At 37.0% G+C, this 21,020-nt stretch overlaps 2 protein-coding genes and 1 long non-coding RNA gene across 3 annotated transcripts; 2 read left to right on the top strand and 1 right to left on the bottom strand.

Annotated features, from left to right (window-relative positions):
- The first annotated feature begins 4,303 nt into the window (after positions 1–4,303).
- LOC134304176 (uncharacterized) lies at positions 4,304–5,502 on the top strand. The gene is made up of 3 exons (XR_010007773.1): positions 4,304–4,976; positions 5,075–5,128; positions 5,207–5,502. It is a non-coding gene; the product is annotated as an uncharacterized LOC134304176 (long non-coding RNA).
- Positions 5,503–6,351: 849 nt separating this feature from the next.
- On the bottom strand, positions 6,352–12,040 carry sord (sorbitol dehydrogenase). Its single transcript, XM_062989755.1, has 9 exons — positions 11,922–12,040; positions 11,262–11,295; positions 10,460–10,624; positions 9,652–9,811; positions 8,954–9,072; positions 8,513–8,578; positions 8,095–8,273; positions 7,356–7,477; positions 6,352–6,940 (listed from the first exon to the last, which is right to left on the bottom strand). Exons 1-9 carry the CDS (start codon positions 11,973–11,975, stop codon positions 6,775–6,777), a joined length of 1,065 nt encoding a protein of 354 aa, XP_062845825.1. The 5' UTR covers positions 11,976–12,040; the 3' UTR covers positions 6,352–6,774.
- A 755-nt stretch (positions 12,041–12,795) lies between these two features.
- Positions 12,796–15,754, top strand: ciao2b (cytosolic iron-sulfur assembly component 2B). Its single transcript, XM_062989674.1, has 5 exons — positions 12,796–13,107; positions 14,115–14,192; positions 14,349–14,474; positions 14,560–14,605; positions 14,914–15,754. Exons 1-5 carry the CDS (start codon positions 12,979–12,981, stop codon positions 15,012–15,014), a joined length of 480 nt encoding a protein of 159 aa, XP_062845744.1. The 5' UTR covers positions 12,796–12,978; the 3' UTR covers positions 15,015–15,754.
- The last annotated feature ends 5,266 nt before the right edge of the window (positions 15,755–21,020 follow it).

The raw sequence follows: 21,020 nt of genomic DNA, 5'->3' as shown, positions 1-21,020 counted from the left end.
CTTGTTTCTTTCCCATAGAGGAAGAGAGTGAGTAAACAGCAACACCATGTAAAAAAGAATATATATATATATATATATATATATATATATATATATATATATATATATATATATATATATATATATATGACTGTAAGAATTACCCTCGTTAATTATACGATGTGAACCAGTCTGATGCTCAGCGCTCTGTAACCCAAATATAACAAGTCTGTTTATTATGACAAGCAATGATAAGCTTGAAGCACGTGTATTTTGACATAAGCACGTGGTGCCGGTCCACGCCCTAAACAGCCCACCTGGACGCCGTCCAGCCAATCGGATGATCCCTCTGAACAATCAAGCGTATCTAATGAGCATCAGGTGCGTAATTGGACTCAGGTGAGGCGGGACTCCGGCGGGGTATAAAAGCCGGTGTTACGGAGAATTCAGTTCCCCCTGTTTCCCCTTTAACGCGCATGTGCAAAAATCATGACGTTTTTTTCAGTCGCTTCGTTGAGCGTCGGTTTATTTGGAATATGTGTGTATAGCGGTATGTTCTTTTCACATTTCATGTTGTATGTTAGGTAGTTTGTGATTAAATACATACTTTAAAGTACTGAGTGAACTACTGTCAGAGGTTTTATTGCTCCACCGCAAGTCAGAGGTTTTCACACTGCTGTCTTCAGCCTTGCTGTCAATCAACTAGAATTAACGTGTCAGATTTATTTGTAAATAAATCCTAATACAGGACATGCTCTTATTCACACACTAGTTTAAGGTTATTCATCTCAGCTGCACTACCATTTACTTTCAAGAATAGTTTCATTTATGGTGATCTCTCTCGTTCATTTAAACTTCACAAACTGCATCCATGTGATTTTAAAATTAACAAACAGTATGTAGAACAAGTTTAACCTATAGACCAGTCCATTATACTAACAACACAGGGGGGAACACATTTACCTGGAGACCTGGGGAATATGGTTCCCCACATGTATATCACTGTGTGTGTAATTATAAAACACTACAGTGATGCTGGTGATGTTAACTGTTGTTATTATGTAGAACAAGTTTAACCTATAGATCAATCCATTATACTAAAACACAGGGGGGAACACATTTACCTGGAGACCTGGAAAAAATGGTTCCCCACATGTATATCACTGTGTGTGTAATTATAAAACACTACAGTGATGCTGGTGATGTATTTAACTGTTGTTATTATGTAGAACAAGTTTAACCTATAGACCAGTCCATTATACTAACAACACAGGGGGGAACACATTTACCTGGAGACCTGGAAAAAATGGTTCCCCACATGTATATCACTGTGTGTGTAATTATAAAACACTACAGTGATGCTGGTGATGTATTTAACTGTTGTTATTATGTAGAACAAGTTTAACCTATAGATCAGTCCATTATACTAACAACACAGGGGGGAACACATTTACCTGGAGACCTGGGGAATATGGTTCCCCACATGTATATTACTGTGTGTGTAATTATAAAACACTACAGTGATGCTGGTGATGTTAACTGTTGTTATTATGTAGAACAAGTTTAACCTATAGATCAGTCCATTATACTAACAACACAGGGGGGAACACATTTACCTGGAGACCTGGGGAATATGGTTCCCCACATGTATATCACTGTGTGTGTAATTATAAAACACTACAGTGATGCTGGTGATGTATTTAACTGTTGTTATTATGTAGAACAAGTTTAACCTATAGATCAGTCCATTATACTAAAAACACAGGGGGGGAACCCATTTACCTGAAGACCTGGGGAATATGGTTCCCCACATGTATATCACTGTGTGTGTAATTATAAAACACTACAGTGATGCTGGTGATGTATTTAACTGTTGTTATTATGTAGAACAAGTTTAACCTATAGATCAGTCCATTATACTGAAAACACAGGGGGGAACACATTTACCTGAAGACCTGGAGAATATGGTTCCCCACATGTATATCACTGTGATGATTCTTTTTTTTTTTAATGCAAACTACAGGCACACACACATTTTAAGAACAAAATATCTGTATTAGAAATTAGTGTTAAACTAAATTATGCATATATTACAATTATGCAAATATATAATAAAGAAATCCACCTCAATGCAAATTAAAACTTAAATACATATTTATAGCTTAATAGAAATATATATATTTTTAAACGAAATAAAATAAAATCTGGGATGGTGCCCTGGGATTGACTAGCATCACATCCATAGTGCACTCCTGCCGTACGTCCAGTTTCCCCAGGAACAGTTCTGGATCCTCCACGGCCATGACCAGGATAAAGCAGTTACTAAACAGAAATGAATGATTAATTTACTATCTACTTTATAAATAAACTAAAAGAGCAACATAAAATAAAATACAGCAACAAGCAAACTTTTTAGAAATAACATCCCAGTTAACCTTGGTCTAATCTTCAGTACATGCCGGACAATGAAGGTCTTCCTCTACTGGTGGGTTGCCAACACATGACTGGTGGTACCAAAGAAATAGTAATAATGCCTTAATTTTATTGGCTTTTTCATTGCACCATGCTATTATATATGTATGTCCTTGACTTTCCCTCTGGGATTAATAAAGTGATCTATCTATTATAGCCTGTGATGGATGTGACAGATGGTACCACCAGTCATGTGTTGGCAACCCACCAGTAGAGGAAGACCTTCATTGTCTGGCATGTACTGAAGATTAGACCAAGGTTAACTGGGATGTTATTTCTAAAAAGTTTGCTTGTTGCTGTATTTTATTTTATGTTGCTCTTTTAGTTTATTTATAAAGTAGATAGTAAATTAATCATTCATTTCTGTTTAGTAACTGCTTTATCCTGGTCATGGCCGTGGAGGATCCAGAACTGTTCCTGGGGAAACTGGACGTACGGCAGGAGTGCACTATGGATGTGATGCTAGTCAATCCCAGGGCACCATCCCAGATTTTATTTTATTTCGTTTAAAAATATATATATTTCTATTAAGCTATAAATATGTATTTAAGTTTTAATTTGCATTGAGGTGGATTTCTTTATTATATATTTGCATAATTGTAATATATGCATAATTTAGTTTAACACTAATTTCTAATACAGATATTTTGTTCTTAAAATGTGTGTGTGCCTGTAGTTTGCATTAAAAAAAAAAAGAATCATCACAGTGATATACATGTGGGGAACCATATTCTCCAGGTCTTCAGGTAAATGTGTTCCCCCCCTGTGTTGTTAGTGTAATGGACTGATCTATAGGTTAAACTTGTTCTACATAATAACAACAGTTAAATACATCACCAGCATCACTGTAGTGTTTTATAATTACACACACAGTGATATACATGTGGGGAACCATTTTTTCCAGGTCTCCAGGTAAATGTGTTCCCCCCTGTGTTGTTAGTGTAATGGACTGATCTATAGGTTAAACTTGTTCTACATAATAACAACAGTTAAATACATCACCAGCATCACTGTAGTGTTTTATAATTACACACACAGTGATATACATGTGGGGAACCATTTTTTCCAGGTCTCCAGGTAAATGTGTTCCCCCCTGTGTTGTTAGTATAATGGACTGATCTATAGGTTAAACTTGTTCTACATAATAACAACAGTTAAATACATCACCAGCATCACTGTAGTGTTTTATAATTACACACACAGTGATATACATGTGGGGAACCATATTCCCCAGGTCTCCAGGTAAATCTGTTCCCCCCTGTGTTGTTAGTATAATGGACTGATCTATAGGTTAAACTTGTTCTACATAATAACAACAGTTAAATACATCACCAGCATCACTGTAGTGTTTTATAATTACACACACAGTGATATACATGTGGGGAACCATTTTTTCCAGGTCTCCAGGTAAATGTGTTCCCCCCTGTGTTGTTAGTATAATGGACTGGTCTATAGGTTAAACTTGTTCTACATAATAACAACAGTTAAATACATCACCAGCATCACTGTAGTGTTTTATAATTACACACACAGTGATATACATGTGGGGAACCATTTTTTCCAGGTCTCCAGGTAAATGTGTTCCCCCCTGTGTTTTAGTATAATGGATTGATCTATAGGTTAAACTTGTTCTACATAATAACAACAGTTAAATACATCACCAGCATCACTGTAGTGTTTTATAATTACACACACAGTAATATACATGTGGGGAACCATATTCCCCAGGTCTCCAGGTAAATGTGTTCCCCCCTGTGTTGTTAGTATAATGGACTGATCTATAGGTTAAACTTGTTCTACATACTGTTTGTTAATTTTAAAATCACATGGATGCAGTTTGTGAAGTTTAAATGAACGAGAGAGATCACCATAAATGAAACTATTCTTGAAAGTAAATGGTAGTGCAGCTGAGATGAATAACCTTAAACTAGTGTGTGAATAAGAGCATGTCCTGTATTAGGATTTATTTACAAATAAATCTGACACGTTAATTCTAGTTGATTGACAGCAAGGCTGAAGACAGCAGTGTGAAAACCTCTGACTTGCGGTGGAGCAATAAAACCTCTGACAGTAGTTCACTCAGTACTTTAAAGTATGTATTTAATCACAAACTACCTAACATACAACATGAAATGTGAAAAGAACATACCGCTATAAACACATATTCCAAATAAACCGACGCTCAACGAAGCGACTGAAAAAAACGTCATGATTTTTGCACATGCGCGTTAAAGGGGAAACAGGGGGAACTGAATTCTCCGTAACACCGGTCTTAAACTGTTCGAGCAGCCTTGGGGAGCAGATGTCTTTCCGAACCGAGCTGGCGCCTTCACGCCGCCCATGATCGTACCGGTGTGCCGATGCTCGCAGTCTCCTACTGCTGTTCCTGGCTGGTGCAACTGCCCGTCTCCTCTCCTCCAGCTGGACGGCTCCACGTAAACCCTGGCCGGGTCCTGTGATTGCCGTGGTGCGTCTTGAGCACTTCTGGTGAACCCTGAGCGTTCCCCGGCGCATGTGGAGCTCGGGTGTGTGGTGATTCAGTTCACAGCATAACCAAGTTTATTTTACAGCCTAATCAAAGCGCTTCACCCTAATTTCTTTCGTTTCTGTGTTTGAGTTCCAGGCAGCGGCTGAAGCAGACGAGGCGGACCGCGGGGGTCGGGGTGTGACCGAACAGGTGAGTTAAACCCAAACTGAATGTGTCCACATACTGATCAACTCGATCTGTGATCGCTGATCACTGCGTGCCTTCTAGGTCCCACCGGAGATGAGTGGTCGTCCTCTCCTGATGCTGTTTCTGGGTGGTTTGGATGCCTGTGATGCGCTTCTCTTCTCCTCTTTGCTTTCTGGAGCTGCTGGAGATTGGGTGACTTCGTGTGAAGTGCTTGCTGGTTCCGGTGGTTGCTGTTAAACCCTGAGTGCTCCTCAGCGGGTGTGTGCTGATTCTGTTCTCTGCATAATGAAGCTTTATTACAGCCAAATTAAAGCACTTCATCATCTTTCTTTTTCTTGTGTTTGAGTTCCAGGCAGCAAAATAAAGAGTAAAATTTGTTTTTGGTGTCCGAGTCTTTCTTAGAAGTTAGTTTGTGATGTGTTTTCTCAGCAGGTGGCGCTGAAGACCAGGACTCGGTGAGTACAACTCGATTTCTCTCAGCTTTTAGGCTGTAGGGTAAATAGGGTTTTATTTGATAGGTTTTAGCTTTATTTTTGTTTTGTTTTGTTTTTTCTTTGTAGCTTTTAAATAGTAACTTAATTTTTTTGCTTTTTAGTTTGAGTTTACTCGGGTGATGGAGCAGTAACGAAGTGAGTGGAGGAGGTTGATGGGACATCTTTGATGTGAACGGTAGAGTGGGGAGAGGGATGGTGGGTTAGTCTTTAATTTTCACATTAAATTGGGATGTCTGTTACACTCTGGGTGATGGACAAAATTTCACTATTTTTGTTCTCATTCTTCTGCAGGGCCTTTGGCCCCCTTCTGTAAAGGGGGCTTATTTGCCCCTCCCACTAGAGGTGTGTACCTTTTTATTTTATATATATATATATTTACACGCATTTTTTATATATATTATATATATATATACACTTAATATATACACTTTTTATATATATTTTATGTATGTATACACTTTTTTTTATATATTTTATATATATACACTTTTTTATATATTATATATATGCTTAATAACATCAGTGTTTGCTATATATTTTTTTGTTTTGGCTTGCTATAATAAGTGCAGCCAATAGGGGGCAGTGAGGTGGATGCCACTGTCAGAGGCACTTTATGACTCTCAGCAGTGCAGAAGTCAGGGGCTATTCCTATCTTGTGCCCAGAACTGCAACCCTGACCATAACAGTTAATGCATATCAAATGAAATGATGCAGTAATACTGTACAGCTTAATTTACTTTAAGGAAATTTGGATTTAATAAAAAAAATACACTTTTGCAGCCTGTACATGGTGAAATCCCTACATTGAAACGTTCTTACAATGTTGAACTAGTCTCAGTCATTACCTATTTACCTGTTTACCTCTATGAAGTTCCAAAAACTGGGGTGTTTGATTACACACTTCTCATTCTTACAAGGTCCCGGTCCTGACTTTTTTTTGTTGATTTATAAAAACGGCGACATTTAAAATGTGAAAAGTATACCACGACAATTCTAGACACAGAACATATATAATATTGGGAAAAGTAGCAATTACAAAAAGATAAGTGTTAGGATTACATGCTGCACACTTTTAAAGAGTGCAATAGAGGTTATTTTGAAAAAGCTGGAACCGTTTTTGTTCATGAGATCAGTCAAGAGTACATTTCCTCTCTCTCATGGGTTTTGGTCACGTTTGTCACACTTCAGCATGACTTTGACCCCGAGCCCCTGTCTGGTGGCCTCGAATGCCTCCACAGCCTGTTCCAAGGGGAAGCGGTGTGTGACCAAGGGCTTCACATTTACACGCTTTGAGGCCAGCATGGCGATCGCCACTGGCCACCTGCATAGTGAACAGAAAGCACACACCGCTTCTATCAGCATTTTTTTAAATAATGACTGTTACATTTTAACAAGCCAACAATAAAACAGACATGTTTATCCTTTCTCTGAAAGTAGCTAAGCAGTCAAGCCCTGTTTGGTGCCTTTGGTTAAATTGGCTGAGTTATTAGGCTAATGTTGCTAACATGTAATGAAGGTTTGGTATTAGCAGTTTAGCACTGTGCAATCATAAAAACATTCAGAAGATGGTTCTGTCCAAAATCCATAAGTCTGGAGTTTAAAGGATTCAGACAATACGTTTATAATAACTTCCATAAACAATAAGGAAATATAGAAAATATTACTACAAACATTTTTAGGCATGAAATGTTTGGTATCTTGCAAAATACATGACTGTTTAGTACAGCCTGACTTACGTGTTGCAGTAGCGGAATACGCCTCGGATATCCACTTCTCTTAGAGTTGCACTGACGAGCGGAACTGTGCACATTTCACCACCGAGGCCAACTAACACCAAGACGCCTCCAGAGCGGGTAGCCTAAACACAGTACACATATCTTCAACATGGACAAGACGTCTTTATATCACCACGAGGGCTGATCAACACTGGAATAGAAGGTGGTTTCTAGGGTTTTGCCAGGTGGTTGCTTAAATGTTGCTACAGCATGTCAGCCATTGCTCTGGCGGTTACTGTAGTACTGAAGGTATAAGCTAGGGTGTTTTGCCAGGAGGTTTCTATGGCATCCAGGCGTTAGATCAATGTCAATATCCTTAAGATTTTGGCAAATAATAGAAACTAGTGTTTTCTGATAAAGATGCACAGTAAGTGAGGAGTTTAATTACATCTCTGGTATTCCTAGGGTGTTGCCAAATGGTTGCTATTGTATTCCAGGTGTTTGCTAGGGTGTTGCTAAGCAGTTGCTAAGGTATTCCAGGTGGTTGCTAGGATTTTGTTACTGCTATGGTTGCTATCAGTGCATTTATGCAAATCTTCTACACTTTATTCTCCTAAATAAAACTCCTGTGAGTTTAAGGAGGGTTGCGTCAGTAAGTCTGATATGCAGACCAGAGAGAGAAATAAATGTTAAAATGTAGTGTAATATTTCAGTGTGCCAATGCACTAAAGGTGAGATCTTGCAAATGTATGGTACTTACATAAATAGCTGTTTGTATGCTGCTTTCCACACCGGTACACTCTATGCTTATGTGAGGCATCCCACCCATCATGCCCTCCACATGACGGGCTATTTCCTGTGGAACATCCTCTTTCTTAACAGGAAGAATAAAGTCCGCTCCTAGTTCTTTAGCCTTGGCCAGTCTATTAGCAGAGAGGTCTTAAAAAAATAAAAAACAATGTTTAAATATTGTTATCGTTGATCATTATAGACAAACATAATGTGAACACCATAACGGAAATTATTAACAGGTTTATTATTAAAAGATTGGTTGGGAAGTATGGGCTGGACTGAGTAACAGTGTATCAACACAGTGCACCATCATGATAATTCAAGCTTAATAATTAGCCAAAGAGTGTAAATACAAAGTAGGTTTACTTTATAATCTTGCAACTTACCACTTATTATGACCTGAGAAGCACCCATGGCTTTAGCTACCATCAGAGTGACCAGTCCGATCGGTCCTACAGGAAACAAAACACAGGATGTATAAGAATGTGGTCCATTGCAATTAGAGTTTTGAATAAGTGCAGCCTGATCAGAAACAAAATGTGATAATACATTAATTGAAGTTAACCAGAAAAATAAACAATGTGGGCCAAATTTAACAAATTATTGTGTATTGAGACTTGCTTGAAAAACTGCTTGAAAAGTTTAGGAGCAGTAATCTTGACCAGGGTGAAGCAATTAGTCAAAATGAATAAATACAATCAATTGGTTAAAGTTTAATCTACATAATTCCTCCTTTTAGTTACAGGACTGCTGTGACATGTTCGTCATACAGTAAACAAACACTGTTTTGAATGATTTCTGCAGATTTAGCAGAAGTTTGCATTAACCTGCTCCACAGATGAACACTGAGCTTCCCAGAGTGACACCAGCTCTTCTGCATGCATGGATCCCCACAGACAGAGGCTCGATCAGAGCTCCTTCCTCAAAACTCACATTATCAGGGAGTCTGCATACAGAAATAATTACATCATGAATGCACCAAGCAAGTTGTATTGTTTTAAAGTTACAACTGTTAAATGATACATGGCAAGAGGTCAGGTGTTTCTAACACTGTGTACAGTGCATTAGAGAGCTTATATTTTCGTATTCATACACCAGTACATACAAAAACATATTTAAATGTTTAGTGTATCTTGTTCTATTATAGGGTGCAGCAGGATGGCACAGCAGTAAATTGCATATAGACGTTTTGCTGTGTCTGGGAGGATGGCCGATGAAATGGCGTCCGGTCCGGGATGTTCTATGTTCTATTATAAACATCAAAGCCAACATCAACATTGCTGTTGTAGTGTATAGAATACAAATGGGTGTCGCCTCAATCATTGAGAAAATAACCCAGTTTAGCCTAACAGTGTTTTAGATCCATACTGCAAGTAAAGTTGAAGACTCTCTCAGTAAAACTGATGTCTGGTTAAAACTCAAATTAATTTAAAAGTGAAACCTGTTTAATACTTAAAATTGGATGATGAGAGAAAAATGACAGGCCTAATGCTTTGATTTGTGCAACCATATTTGGAAAACTGACTTGTAGCAGAAGTTGGCATTATGTGTGTAATATCTGCAGAGGTTCCCGTCATCAGGCGGTGTGGCGCAGAAGAAAATGGTGGGCGACAGGTTGTAGCGGCCGGATTTACAGAATTCATCTATTTCTCTGGGAAATCCAGGTTCTATAGCCACCCTGTCACCTAAAGCAACAGAAAATACATACGACTTAACAATAATAATAAACATATACAACATATACAATTATACAATTATAATTATATTATTGCAGCTATACTCCAATCATATGTGAATAGCACACATGGCCGTTGTAATTAATGGTCATTGTGATTTGCACATGGACCTGATCAGCGGTTCCACTGTTATGAAATAGGTCGGTTTAGTTTGTTATGCAAATCGGCTGCATATAAGGCTGGGATATTCATCACCACCAGCTCAGACTAAAAAAAACAATTGGATGAGACAAAACGTATCTCCACACCGAACTTTGTGTCCAGATGAACTGATTCTACTTTGTGGATTTGTGTACCTGGATTACTGAGCATGCATCAAGAGACTCGAAAAATGTAGACTGTCATTTTGAAGACAGAAACCAAGGCGGGTGCAAACATTAACAATTACCAATAAACGATACACAGGCACTTTGGTAAATTACTAGGGCCTAATAATGTTACAAGAAATTTCCTTCGGGATCAATAAAGTGTCATCTTATCTTATCTCTTATCTTAAATGTGCCACATTTTACAGACCTTGTTTTTTAAAAATTACTGAGTCTGTGTCTGAAGAATTTCAGGGCTGGTTTTCACTTCTGAGAACACCGGAGTACTGACCTGGTTGAAGGTGTTTTACTGCTGATCCCACTTTGACTACTCGTCCTGCGGCCTCATGTCCGAGAACCATTGGATTCTGAACAACATAGTCTCCGATTCGTCCATTCTGCCAGTAGTGCACATCAGAGCCGCAGATCCCGACTGAGTGCATCTGAATTAAAACCTCTGAAAGTAAAGCAAAACACAGTAAAACACTGATTTAGAAAGTTCTCATTTCTGGCTATCCTAGTCTAGAGCAGAGTGCAGTTTTGCTTTCTCTAATAAAGGCGCCTGATTACATTTAACTATTTAAGCACAGAATAGTGCTTGATTCATGATCTGTGATATATAACATTTTGTAGGGCAGTGTGAAAGCTCTAAACACCATGATTAAAGCTGTTTCCATCCAGGTTGCTGGTATCACGAAATATATTTGTATAATTATTTAATAAACTCTCCACCCTTCAGCAATAAGTATTTAAAAAGAAAACAGAAGCAAGACCACTGTAATAGTTGTGTGCACAAATCCAGTATTGGTGGGGGGACAAGGGTCCTGCTCAGGGTATAACCAGAATCCATGTGTGTTAGAGCACAAAAGCTAACATGGTGAACCTTGGTTCTTCAGGAATGGAGTTGTACAGCTTTGACCTAAATTGTTAGATAATAAATGTCCAAAGTCTTTTACAGTTGTGCCTGAAAGCATCCAATCTGGCAACCTGTTACACATTTAACCAAAGGCCATAGTGCACAGCAATAAGTCAATAAATAATGTCAACAACGTGGTAAAACCAAACCTTCTGGTGCATTTGGGTTTAATTCCTACCATTTGATCCTGGCTCTGGTATGGGCCTTTGTTCCTGCAATAAATCACAACAATAAGTTTGCAAAGCAAATAACAAGTGGTCAGATTTGCAAATAACACTTGTTGCAGACATTAAAATAAAGACCATAAAATACACAGTGAAAGTTATACACCTGAAATGGACTTCTGGACATGAACCTTCTGGACATGAACTTCTTGAACCTTAACTTACGTGACACAAGTAAAAAGTATTTCCAATGTTTTTACTGACCAGCCTAAAGTGTATTTTGTAAATATATACAAATTTAGATCTTATTACTGAGCCCTTGGTGGACCCTCCTTGTAAACCCAGTCACAAAACCTGTTACCAGTTTAGGTTATTTCAATTTTTTGAATTTTTACAAAATACAATGGATCAGTTAATACATTAAAAGTCTTTTCTTTATACTTTTGTCAGTTAAACATTAACAAATCTGATTCTTGTTGTTATTGCTTTACAAAACGTGTATTTTTGACCCTGCAAATGTTTGGATACATAAAATAAATACAAATTAATACATGTTTCATTTTGATTAAAGGAATGTATGTGCACAAACATCAGTACTGGCATGACATGCATGCCCTTCGTCCCTTACGAGTCTAAACTTTAAAAATAAATCACATGAATGTAAAATATCCTACCAGTCTGAGATCTCCCTTAGCGTGCAGAACCAGAGACAGATTATCCTGCTCCATGTTTTATATGCTTTATTAATACAACAAGGTGTAAAACCTGCACTGACTGTATGTACACTGTACCAGTCACACACTTCATACACGGTCGTGTCACGTGTTGTTTTTCTTCTTGTATCCTCCTCAAGCGATGATTGGTTAAAGGTGCCACTCATGCGCCAGGATTAAATCATTATTATTTCGCTATTTTCTAAATGTAAATAACATTATCTATAGCAAACAAACTTCAGTTTTAGCATTTATTTTTTTACGTATTAGAAAATATGCAAAAGAAGTTTACAGCAGCTCGTTAGAGTTTATCTGGCCAATCAACAGTCAGAAATATGTGTAAACGTGTAAATGATTTACAAAATCATTGGTTTGTAAGCTTCCCCATTCTTAATAACCAAAATAACTAACAAAATAAATAAATAAATAAAACAGCCAATCCGGGGCCCTCAATTATTCGGGGACCCTGGGCTGAAGCCCAGGTAAGCCCATGCATTAAATCGCCCCTGTTGTACCCCATATTTTGATAAATTTGTTTAATAACAGAATGTGGTGTTTGATTCTTTTATTCTTTGTTATTTTTTGAAATGCAATCTATCTATCTATCTATCTATCTATCTATCTATCTATCTATCTATCTATCTATCTATCTATCTATCTATCTATCTATCATCTATCTATCTATCTATCTATCTATCTATCTATCTATCTATCTATCATCTATCTATCTATCTATCTATCTATCTATCTATCTATCTATCTATCTATCTATATAAAGCAGCTATTAAGACTTTTATTTTGGAAGAGAAGGTTCTGCTTGTGGTCTGAAGTTTACTTCCTACCTCCATGTTTACTTCACATGTTGGAGATTGCACATTTAGTTTTGCATTATTTGTATTTAGATGTTTTGAATATTAGTGCATAATTTATGCTGTTTATCTATTTATTACTATAGTTTTGTATTAGAGGAACATTAAGTGAACTGGTTAAGCTTTAACCACTGAATTACTGAATCAGAATGTCTGGAGGAACTCGGCTGGAAAATGCAAATCCTTTAATATTTGAGAGATCAGGAGAAAGAGAGCTCACTGCCAGCGACCAGGATGAACAAGTTACTGATCCTATTGATGACAGAGAAATCTTCGATATCCTTCATTTATTTAAAACATTGCAGCTACATATTACATCTTCAGTACTAATGTCATGTCGTTCTGCCACCTACTAGTATAATTAAAAATAAATGATAAATGTTCACTGTAGAAATAAACTAAACATCATTTTGTCTAACAGATTCTTTTCTAGCTGCTATTCTGCTTCCAGAAACTGTCAATAATCCAGCAGCGTTAGCAACGGTTGGGTTTCAATTGCTTCTATTTTAGTAGCTAAGTGCGCTACATGTAGTGTGAGCTGGAGTCTTTTAAACCCTGCGTAAAGGGCACTAGATAAGCTGTGTGTGTGTTTTTGGGATACAGTCCGATCTCTCGTTCACTCTAATCGTTAGCAAGCCAGTTATACACTGATCAGCCATAACATTAAAACCACCTCCTTGTTTTTACACTCACTGTCCATTTTACCATATAGAAGCACTTTGTAGTTCTACAATTACTGACTGAAGTCCATCTGTTTCTCTGCATGCTTTGTTAGCCCCCTTTCATGCTGTTCTTCACTGGTCAGGACCACCACAGAGCAGGTATTATTTAGGTGGTGGATCATTCTCAGCATTGCAGTGACACTGAATTGGTGGTGGTGTGTTAGTGTGTGTTGTGCTGGTATGGGTGGATCAGACACAGCAGCGCTGCTGGAGTTTTTAAATACCGTGTCCACTCACTGTCCACTCCTACCTAGTCGGTCCACCTTGTAGATGTAAAGTCAGAGACGATCGCTCATCTATTGCTGCTGTTTGAGTTGGTCATCGTCTAGACCTTCATCAGTGGTTACAGGATGCTGCTCACAGGGAAATTTTAGATCAGAGATCATTGTGTAATAATATTATACAGTTATATTATGTCATTTTATGTATAAAACTTTTTAAAACTTTATAGCTCTCAACAGATCATATTAAATTGTTTTGTATTTTTGGTGTTTTAATACAAAAGTATTTCTGTGATAGCAAAAGACTATCAGATTATTTCCACCCTAACCTGATAATCACATCATATCAGATGTATTAATGATCCTGAGCACCCGCTGTCCCTCGAGGAGTTAAATGTTTTAGAGCTAATGCGAGTACAGGTAAATGAACAGGATTCAAATTTTATTTTAAGCAATGTTTTGAACATCTGACACACACTGTACCTGCTTTATTGTGCTGTGCATAACTCTGATAAAATGTGAAGTATTCTGACCTTCTTACAAAGTGTGTGTGTGTGTGTGTGTGATTTTAAAAAGGTGAATGATGAAGAAAGCACAGTCTCTGTGGAGTTCACACCGACCATCCCGCACTGCAGCATGGCTACTCTTATAGGCCTGTCAATCAAAGTTAAGCTGCTGCGTTCACTGCCCAGCAGGTTTAAGGTACGTCACATCTTCGGGTACATTTCAAGTGTTTAACTTTTGAAAGTATTGTTGTGGTATTTAAATGGTGCATATGTGCCTACAGATTGACGTCCATATCACCCCAGGAACACATGCTTCAGAGGATGCAGGTAAGACGTCATTACCTCTTTTGAAATGCATAAGCAATATTCAATAAATTTTCGGTCAGGGTTAGTAGATTGAGGCGTGCTTGGGTAGCACAGCATTCTAATGAACTTACCCACTACAGCTGTCTGTAGGCAAAATGTCAGTGCAACAGATACTTCTAATGTCTGGGTGCCAACCCAAGTGGTGAATAATACAGATTTGTCAGCTAAAATTTATTGTACTTTGGTTTGGACTTTGGTTAGTATTTGATTGACAGCAGACTTTTAGATATTTAGACTAACGTTCTGTTTCTCTCTCTGTTTTTGCCTAGTCAATAAGCAGCTGGCGGATAAGGAGCGAGTGGCCGCAGCTTTGGAGAATTCTCACCTGCTGGAGGTTGTGAACCAGTGCCTTTCCACAAGGGCTGTGTGATCCGATCGTTCGTCGTTATGAGTCTTTGCTGAGAACATGCTTCTGTCGACTTGTACGCTTGCTACACTGGACGCTCCGCTTCATCTGAAGAAAGTGCACGCAGAATAGCTTGTTAAGCTGTAATATTGTGGGTACAGGCTTAAAGACGATTTGAAGTCTGAGGGAAGTTGGGGGGGAATGCCTTGTGAATGTCAAGTCATATATGCAGTAAAATTAAATACTTTTTGCAGGAAAATAATTGTTCATTTGCTGTAGCTGTAGCTTAAACCCCTGTAGAGATGAAATTAAGTGTGCTGCTGTGTCATTTGCTTTGCAGCTCAGTGTTAAACTTTTAATAATTGGAAATTATGTAAGAAGTAAATACGTTTATTGAAAACATCTTATTAATAGCTGAGTCATATAGTAGGCATATTTACTTTTGAAGATTTAATGAGTTCACTGAAGTTGATGATTGAGTTTTGCTTGTTTAATAAATAAAATATCTCCTGCATTAAACACAAAGGTTTTTGAAAGTCTGTGATTTAGCCTCACTTGCTTTTGACCAGTTTGTATTTAGTCTGAACATTGACTGTGACATTATCAGAAGCAATTCAAATCATTAAATCGTGTATATTAAAATATTTGTAACAATTGATATGACAGTTCTGTATGTTACACTTCCACTTATAACGCCTGTGCCACCTTTTTATTGTTCAGTGTTAATATTTCCAGTTATTGCATTCAGAACATTTCTGTTTATTTTCTAGATTAAATAAAGAAATGATTGCTGGTTCATCCTGAGAGTGTGAATAGCTTTTGCTTGATGTCTGAGATTTTCTTTCTTTAAATTAGGTTGGTAAAATCAGGATAAAAGAAAATAAAAGTTATTTTTTCTGTTTGGGAAGTAATGCTAGATTTATTTTTATGATTTTGATTAATGTAGTGCTGCAGGAAACAAGCATATTTACAGTATTTACCTATGTGCTGAACTGTGCTGCCTTCTAGTGGTGACTCCAATAATCGTACCTTATTATATTTACATTATATTATTTTATTCATAGTATTAGTGGTATGTAAGTACAGTCGGTATTAAGAATGTACATGACTTACACATCTTGTCAGAAATATAATATGTTCCAGGTGGAGTAAATATTTATTTATCGTCGATCTTTGTTCGTGCAGCAGAGTGGCGCAGCGGAAGCGTGCTGGGCCCATAACCCAGAGGTCGATGGATCGAAACCATCCTCTGCTAATGTGTTTTTAACTTTTTCATATTATGTTTTTCATATTAAACAAATAAATCATTTTTATTAATAATCCCTATGAAAACCAATATAATAATTCTTGTAAAATCTATATGAACGTGAATATAAACATACTAATCTACTAAACATACTAACCTATTAAACATACTAATCTATTAAACATACTAATCTACTAAACATACTAATCTACTAAACATACTAATCTATTAAACATACTAACCTACTAAACATACTAATCTACTAAACATACTAACCTATTAAACATACTAACCTATTAAACATACTAATCTATTAAACATACTAATCTACTAAACATACTAATCTATTAAACATACTAACCTACTAAACATACTAATCTACTAAACATACTAATCTATTAAACATACGAACCTACTAAACATACTAATCTACTAAACATACTAATCTACTAAACATACTAACCTACTAAACATAGTCATCTATTAAACATGCTAACCTACTAAACATACTAATCTACTAAACATACTAACCTACTAAACATACTAATCTACTAAACATACTAACCTACTAAACATACTAATCTACTAAACAGACTAACCTACTAAACATAGTAATCTATTAAACATGCTAACCTACTAAACATACTAATCTACTAAGTATTGGATTAAAGTTTGCCATAATTAGCAAGCTGTTTCATCATGAATAATCAATATTTGTGGCACAATAATATTATTGTGGTGTTTGTATCAGATACTGCAACACAATGCAGAGGACGTTGTAGGACGTAGGGCAATCGTAGCCTAGCGGTTAAGGTACTGGACTAGTAACAATAAAAAAGAGGTTGCTAGTTCAAGCCCCACCGCTGCCAGGTTGCTGCTGTTGGGCCCTTGAGCAAGGATCTTAACCCTATATTGCTAAGTCTGTATACTGCGACACTACTGTAAATCGCTTTGGATAAATGCATCTGCTAAATGCCAAAAATGTAAATGTGTTGCTAATTCTCAGGTATGTCCTTTCTGCATTGCTGATGTTGCTGATATTTCCATAAACAGGTAACTTCATGCCATGCTTGTCTTGTTTTGTGTGGCAAGGATTATATCTTACGCCTCCTTCACAGTAAAGCATTGCCACTTGTCAGCATGTACCCACTCGCTATGTTAATGAAAGTGTAGAACAGAGAGATCTGAAGGCTAAGAGCCCAAACACTGAGTCACATCCACTCAGCTCAGCTGGCCGAGCAGGTTGCTAAGCAGTCCTAGCCGAATACAAACATCTCTATCATCTTTACTCTCGCTGGTTAATACACTCTGTACAGAAACACTAATTAAAGCCTTTATAAACAGTTCACCCTGGCTCCAACACAACACAATTCCCAAATCTGATGCACATGATACTGGTGTCCGTTATTATAATAAAGCTCCTGTACCTGCTTCTTTTTTCAACAGTTAAATAAAGGGAATTAAAAACATAGTGTTAAATGTTATCTAGTGTTAGTGTGATTTGTTTAAAGTATCCTGCAGGCCACCCAAAGAGGATGAGGGTCCCTGCTGAGTCTGGTTCCTCTCAAGGTTTCTTCCTGTAATTTTAAGAGACTTTTTCCTTGCCACTGTCGCCCTCGGCTTGCTCAACAGGGGTTTTTGGTCTGTTGGTCCTTCCAACTGACAACTGCAAGTTCAACCCTGTTTTAACAAATGCTTAAACCAACTTAAGTTTTTTTGCTGGCCTTTTTTGTTTCACCTGGTTTAACTAGTTGCCCATCTTTGGCATAACTGATTGTCCTGCTAGTCTCCCAGCCTGAATAGCTAGAGCCAGACTGACAAACTTAGACTGGTTACTTGCTAAAGCCAGCTTGTTGGCCCAGGGTTGATATTTCTACATTCACTATTGATGTAAGAGATTCTGATCAATCACAGGCGTCTATGAGGTTGTGCTTCTTATCACTGCGGTCAAGCCAGCCTCCACTTCGAAATGCTCAGTCAAATCAGCCACCACGTTGTTACTGACGACCTGAACGTGACTACATCAGTTATAAATATAGAAATATATCAGTTAATATATATATATAAATATATCAGTTAAAATATATAAATATATCCGTTAAAAATACAGAAATATATCAGTTAAAAATATATAAATGTATGAGTTAAAAAATATAGAAAACAGTTAAAAATATATAGATATATCAGTGAAAATATATAAATATATCAGTTAAAAATATATAAATATTTCCGTTAAAAATTAAAAAATAAATAAACCCATTTCTTCCTGCAAACTGTATTAGGGATACAATTTCAAGCTTTGAAAAAAAGAGTTGGTAACAACCTGACAGCAATTCTGATGTGTCATTTCTAAATAAAGGCTTTTATATTGCCACATTTCTATTATTTTAACTCTAGACTGTTATAAAAAAGAATTCTCTAGTTTCCACAGAATAATTCCACTTTATAATGATAGTACACCATCTGTAGATGTCACTCAGTTAATATCAAGCAATTCTGATGTGTCATTTTTAAATTAAGGCCTTTATATTGTCAAGCAACAACTGCTGACATCGTAGTCATGGCAACTAACTTTGACCTTCGCTAAGAAGCCATGTGACTTTTACGGCCAAAGAACGCGGGGTAGCGTAGTCAGTAATGTAAACAATAATAATAAATATAAATAATTATCTTGCAATATAATACACAATCAATAATCATCGTCTGTAAGTAGTGGCGTTTATATTCTCAGTTGTTAGTAAGTGTTTAGTGAGTATATCACAGCGTTTTAGTTACAAATTTACCGTAATTAAATACAGTTGTTACCGTTACTATAGCAATTAGTATCTTTACACAAAATGCTAACTCGTTATTTTACGTTTGGTTAAATCTCATATTGTACCAGATGTAACACTTAACTACAGCTGTGTGCTTTTACTGTATTAAGTTCTTTATTATTTTTATTGTTTGTATTTTTACTTTATTTTGATGCACACAGTGGATCACACAGCTGGGAAGCAAATAAAACCGACTGTATTCTGAAGGGAGCTGTCTGTCTGTCTGTCTGTCTGTCTGTCTGTCTGAGAAAGGGGGATAAACTATTAGTGCGGGCAAAACACTTAAAATACACTAAAATCCTACATAAAATGCATCTCTCAAAATGCATGCTGATTTTGTGACCTGCAAAGTGACACAGCCCGCCAGTAGATGATGTTAAGAAATATTTACACATGATCCCAAAATGTACAAGAAGAGAAGTAAGAACATTAAGCAGAAGGAGGAAATTTAATGAAAGTGAATACAAGTTTGTGCTTCAGGAAGGGAAACCGGTGCATCTCTTGTGTTATGAGGCCGTGTCTGTGGTAAAGGAGGACAATATAAATGCAGAATTCACCCTCTAAGAAAAACAGAAGACACAATCACAGCAGGATACGTTACAATCGGCCCTTTAAGGGCCACCATAATGCTGATGTGGCCCTCGGTGAAAATGAGTTTGACACCCCTGGTCTAGAGTTAAAATAATAGATATGTGGTAATATAAAGGCCTTAATTTAAAAATGACACATCAGAATTGCTTGATATTAACTAAGTGACATCTACAGATGGTGTACTATCATTATAAAGTGGAATTATTCTGTGGAAACTAGAGAATTCCTTTTTATAACAATCTAGAGTGAAATTAATAGAAATGTGGCAATATAAAGGCTTTAATTTAAAAATGACACATCAGAATTGCTTGATATTAACTGAGTGTCATCTACAGATGGTGTACTATCATTATAAAGTGGAATTATTCTGTGGAAACTAGAGAATTCCTTTTTATAACAATCTAGAGTGAAATTAATAGAAATGTGGCATAGAAATGACACATCAGAATTACTGGGGGGCTGATTTGACTGAGCATTTCGAAGTGGAGGCTGGCTTGACCGCAGTTTTATCTCTGAAGTAGTGCATGTTAGCTCTTGCATGGGAAGAACAGCTGATGGGTGGAAAACTATAATAATAATATGAAAATAGGGTAAAACAGCATAATAAAAATGCAAATTCCAATAGAATTGAGGATTTTTAATAAATGTTTGTCCAGGATGTATTCCTGCCTTGTGATCAGCATATTCAGGGGGGCTAGACTCACTGCAACACTAGCCAATTCTACTCATACTAGTAGTAGTAATAGTGGGCACTTAGTTGACACAGCAGTGTATTATGCTAGCACACAATGTTTCCCAGTGAAATGCTCTTGTTATCCTATTGTTGTTATTATTTTATCACCAACAAAAGTTATTTAAAAAACAAAAAACAACACCGGCCCCCAGGACCCTGACGCTGTGTGCCTGCTGCAAAACCCTAAATTACACTGCACCTACTGCACATATGTGCCATCTACAATTCAATCTTATGATAGATGCATTCTTGCTTTGCTTCCACTGTTTCTGGTTGGTACCTGACCCACCGTGACCAGGATGAAGTAATTAGTGAAAATTTATGACCGAATGAAGAATTTTTTAAACGTTACACCTTAATTCCCTGCAGTTTATATACTGGACAGCAGGGGGAGACAATGTATAATATTTAGAATTACACTGAGTTATCAGCTGAACTCATCTTTAGTATACAGATGAATGAATGGGTGAATGAATCATCATTTGTCTCTGCTGAACCTGAAATTTTGAGGCATAATATCTACACACAATAACTGAATTACTTTATTTTCCTTTACTAACCCTAACCCTTTACATATTTAGAAATTTGGCATGTTTTGACTTTGACCTTGAAGGCAAGTGTTTCAAGTGACAGTGGTGTTATTT

This window comes from Trichomycterus rosablanca, chromosome 27 (genome assembly GCF_030014385.1).
Source record: "Trichomycterus rosablanca isolate fTriRos1 chromosome 27, fTriRos1.hap1, whole genome shotgun sequence".
Classification (NCBI taxonomy): Eukaryota; Metazoa; Chordata; class Actinopteri; order Siluriformes; family Trichomycteridae; genus Trichomycterus; species Trichomycterus rosablanca.
This window is presented reverse-complemented; position numbering and strand designations above follow the sequence as displayed.

Excerpts from the sequence above, each read along its gene's own strand:
- sord (XM_062989755.1), bottom strand. The coding sequence starts at position 11,975 with ATGGAGCAGGATAATCTGTCTCTGGTTCTGCACGCTAAGGGAGATCTC. Across the intron at positions 9,073-9,651 it reads AATGCCAACTTCTGCTACAA|ACTCCCTGATAATGTGAGTT; the intron begins GTCAGTTTTCCA and ends TTCTGTATGCAG. Across the intron at positions 8,274-8,512 it reads TTCTCAGGTCATAATAAGTG|ACCTCTCTGCTAATAGACTG; the intron begins GTAAGTTGCAAG and ends TATTTTTTTAAG.
- ciao2b (XM_062989674.1), top strand. The coding sequence starts at position 12,979 with ATGTCTGGAGGAACTCGGCTGGAAAATGCAAATCCTTTAATATTTGAG. Across the intron at positions 13,108-14,114 it reads ATGACAGAGAAATCTTCGAT|CATATCAGATGTATTAATGA; the intron begins ATCCTTCATTTA and ends TGATAATCACAT. Across the intron at positions 14,606-14,913 it reads ACATGCTTCAGAGGATGCAG|TCAATAAGCAGCTGGCGGAT; the intron begins GTAAGACGTCAT and ends GTTTTTGCCTAG.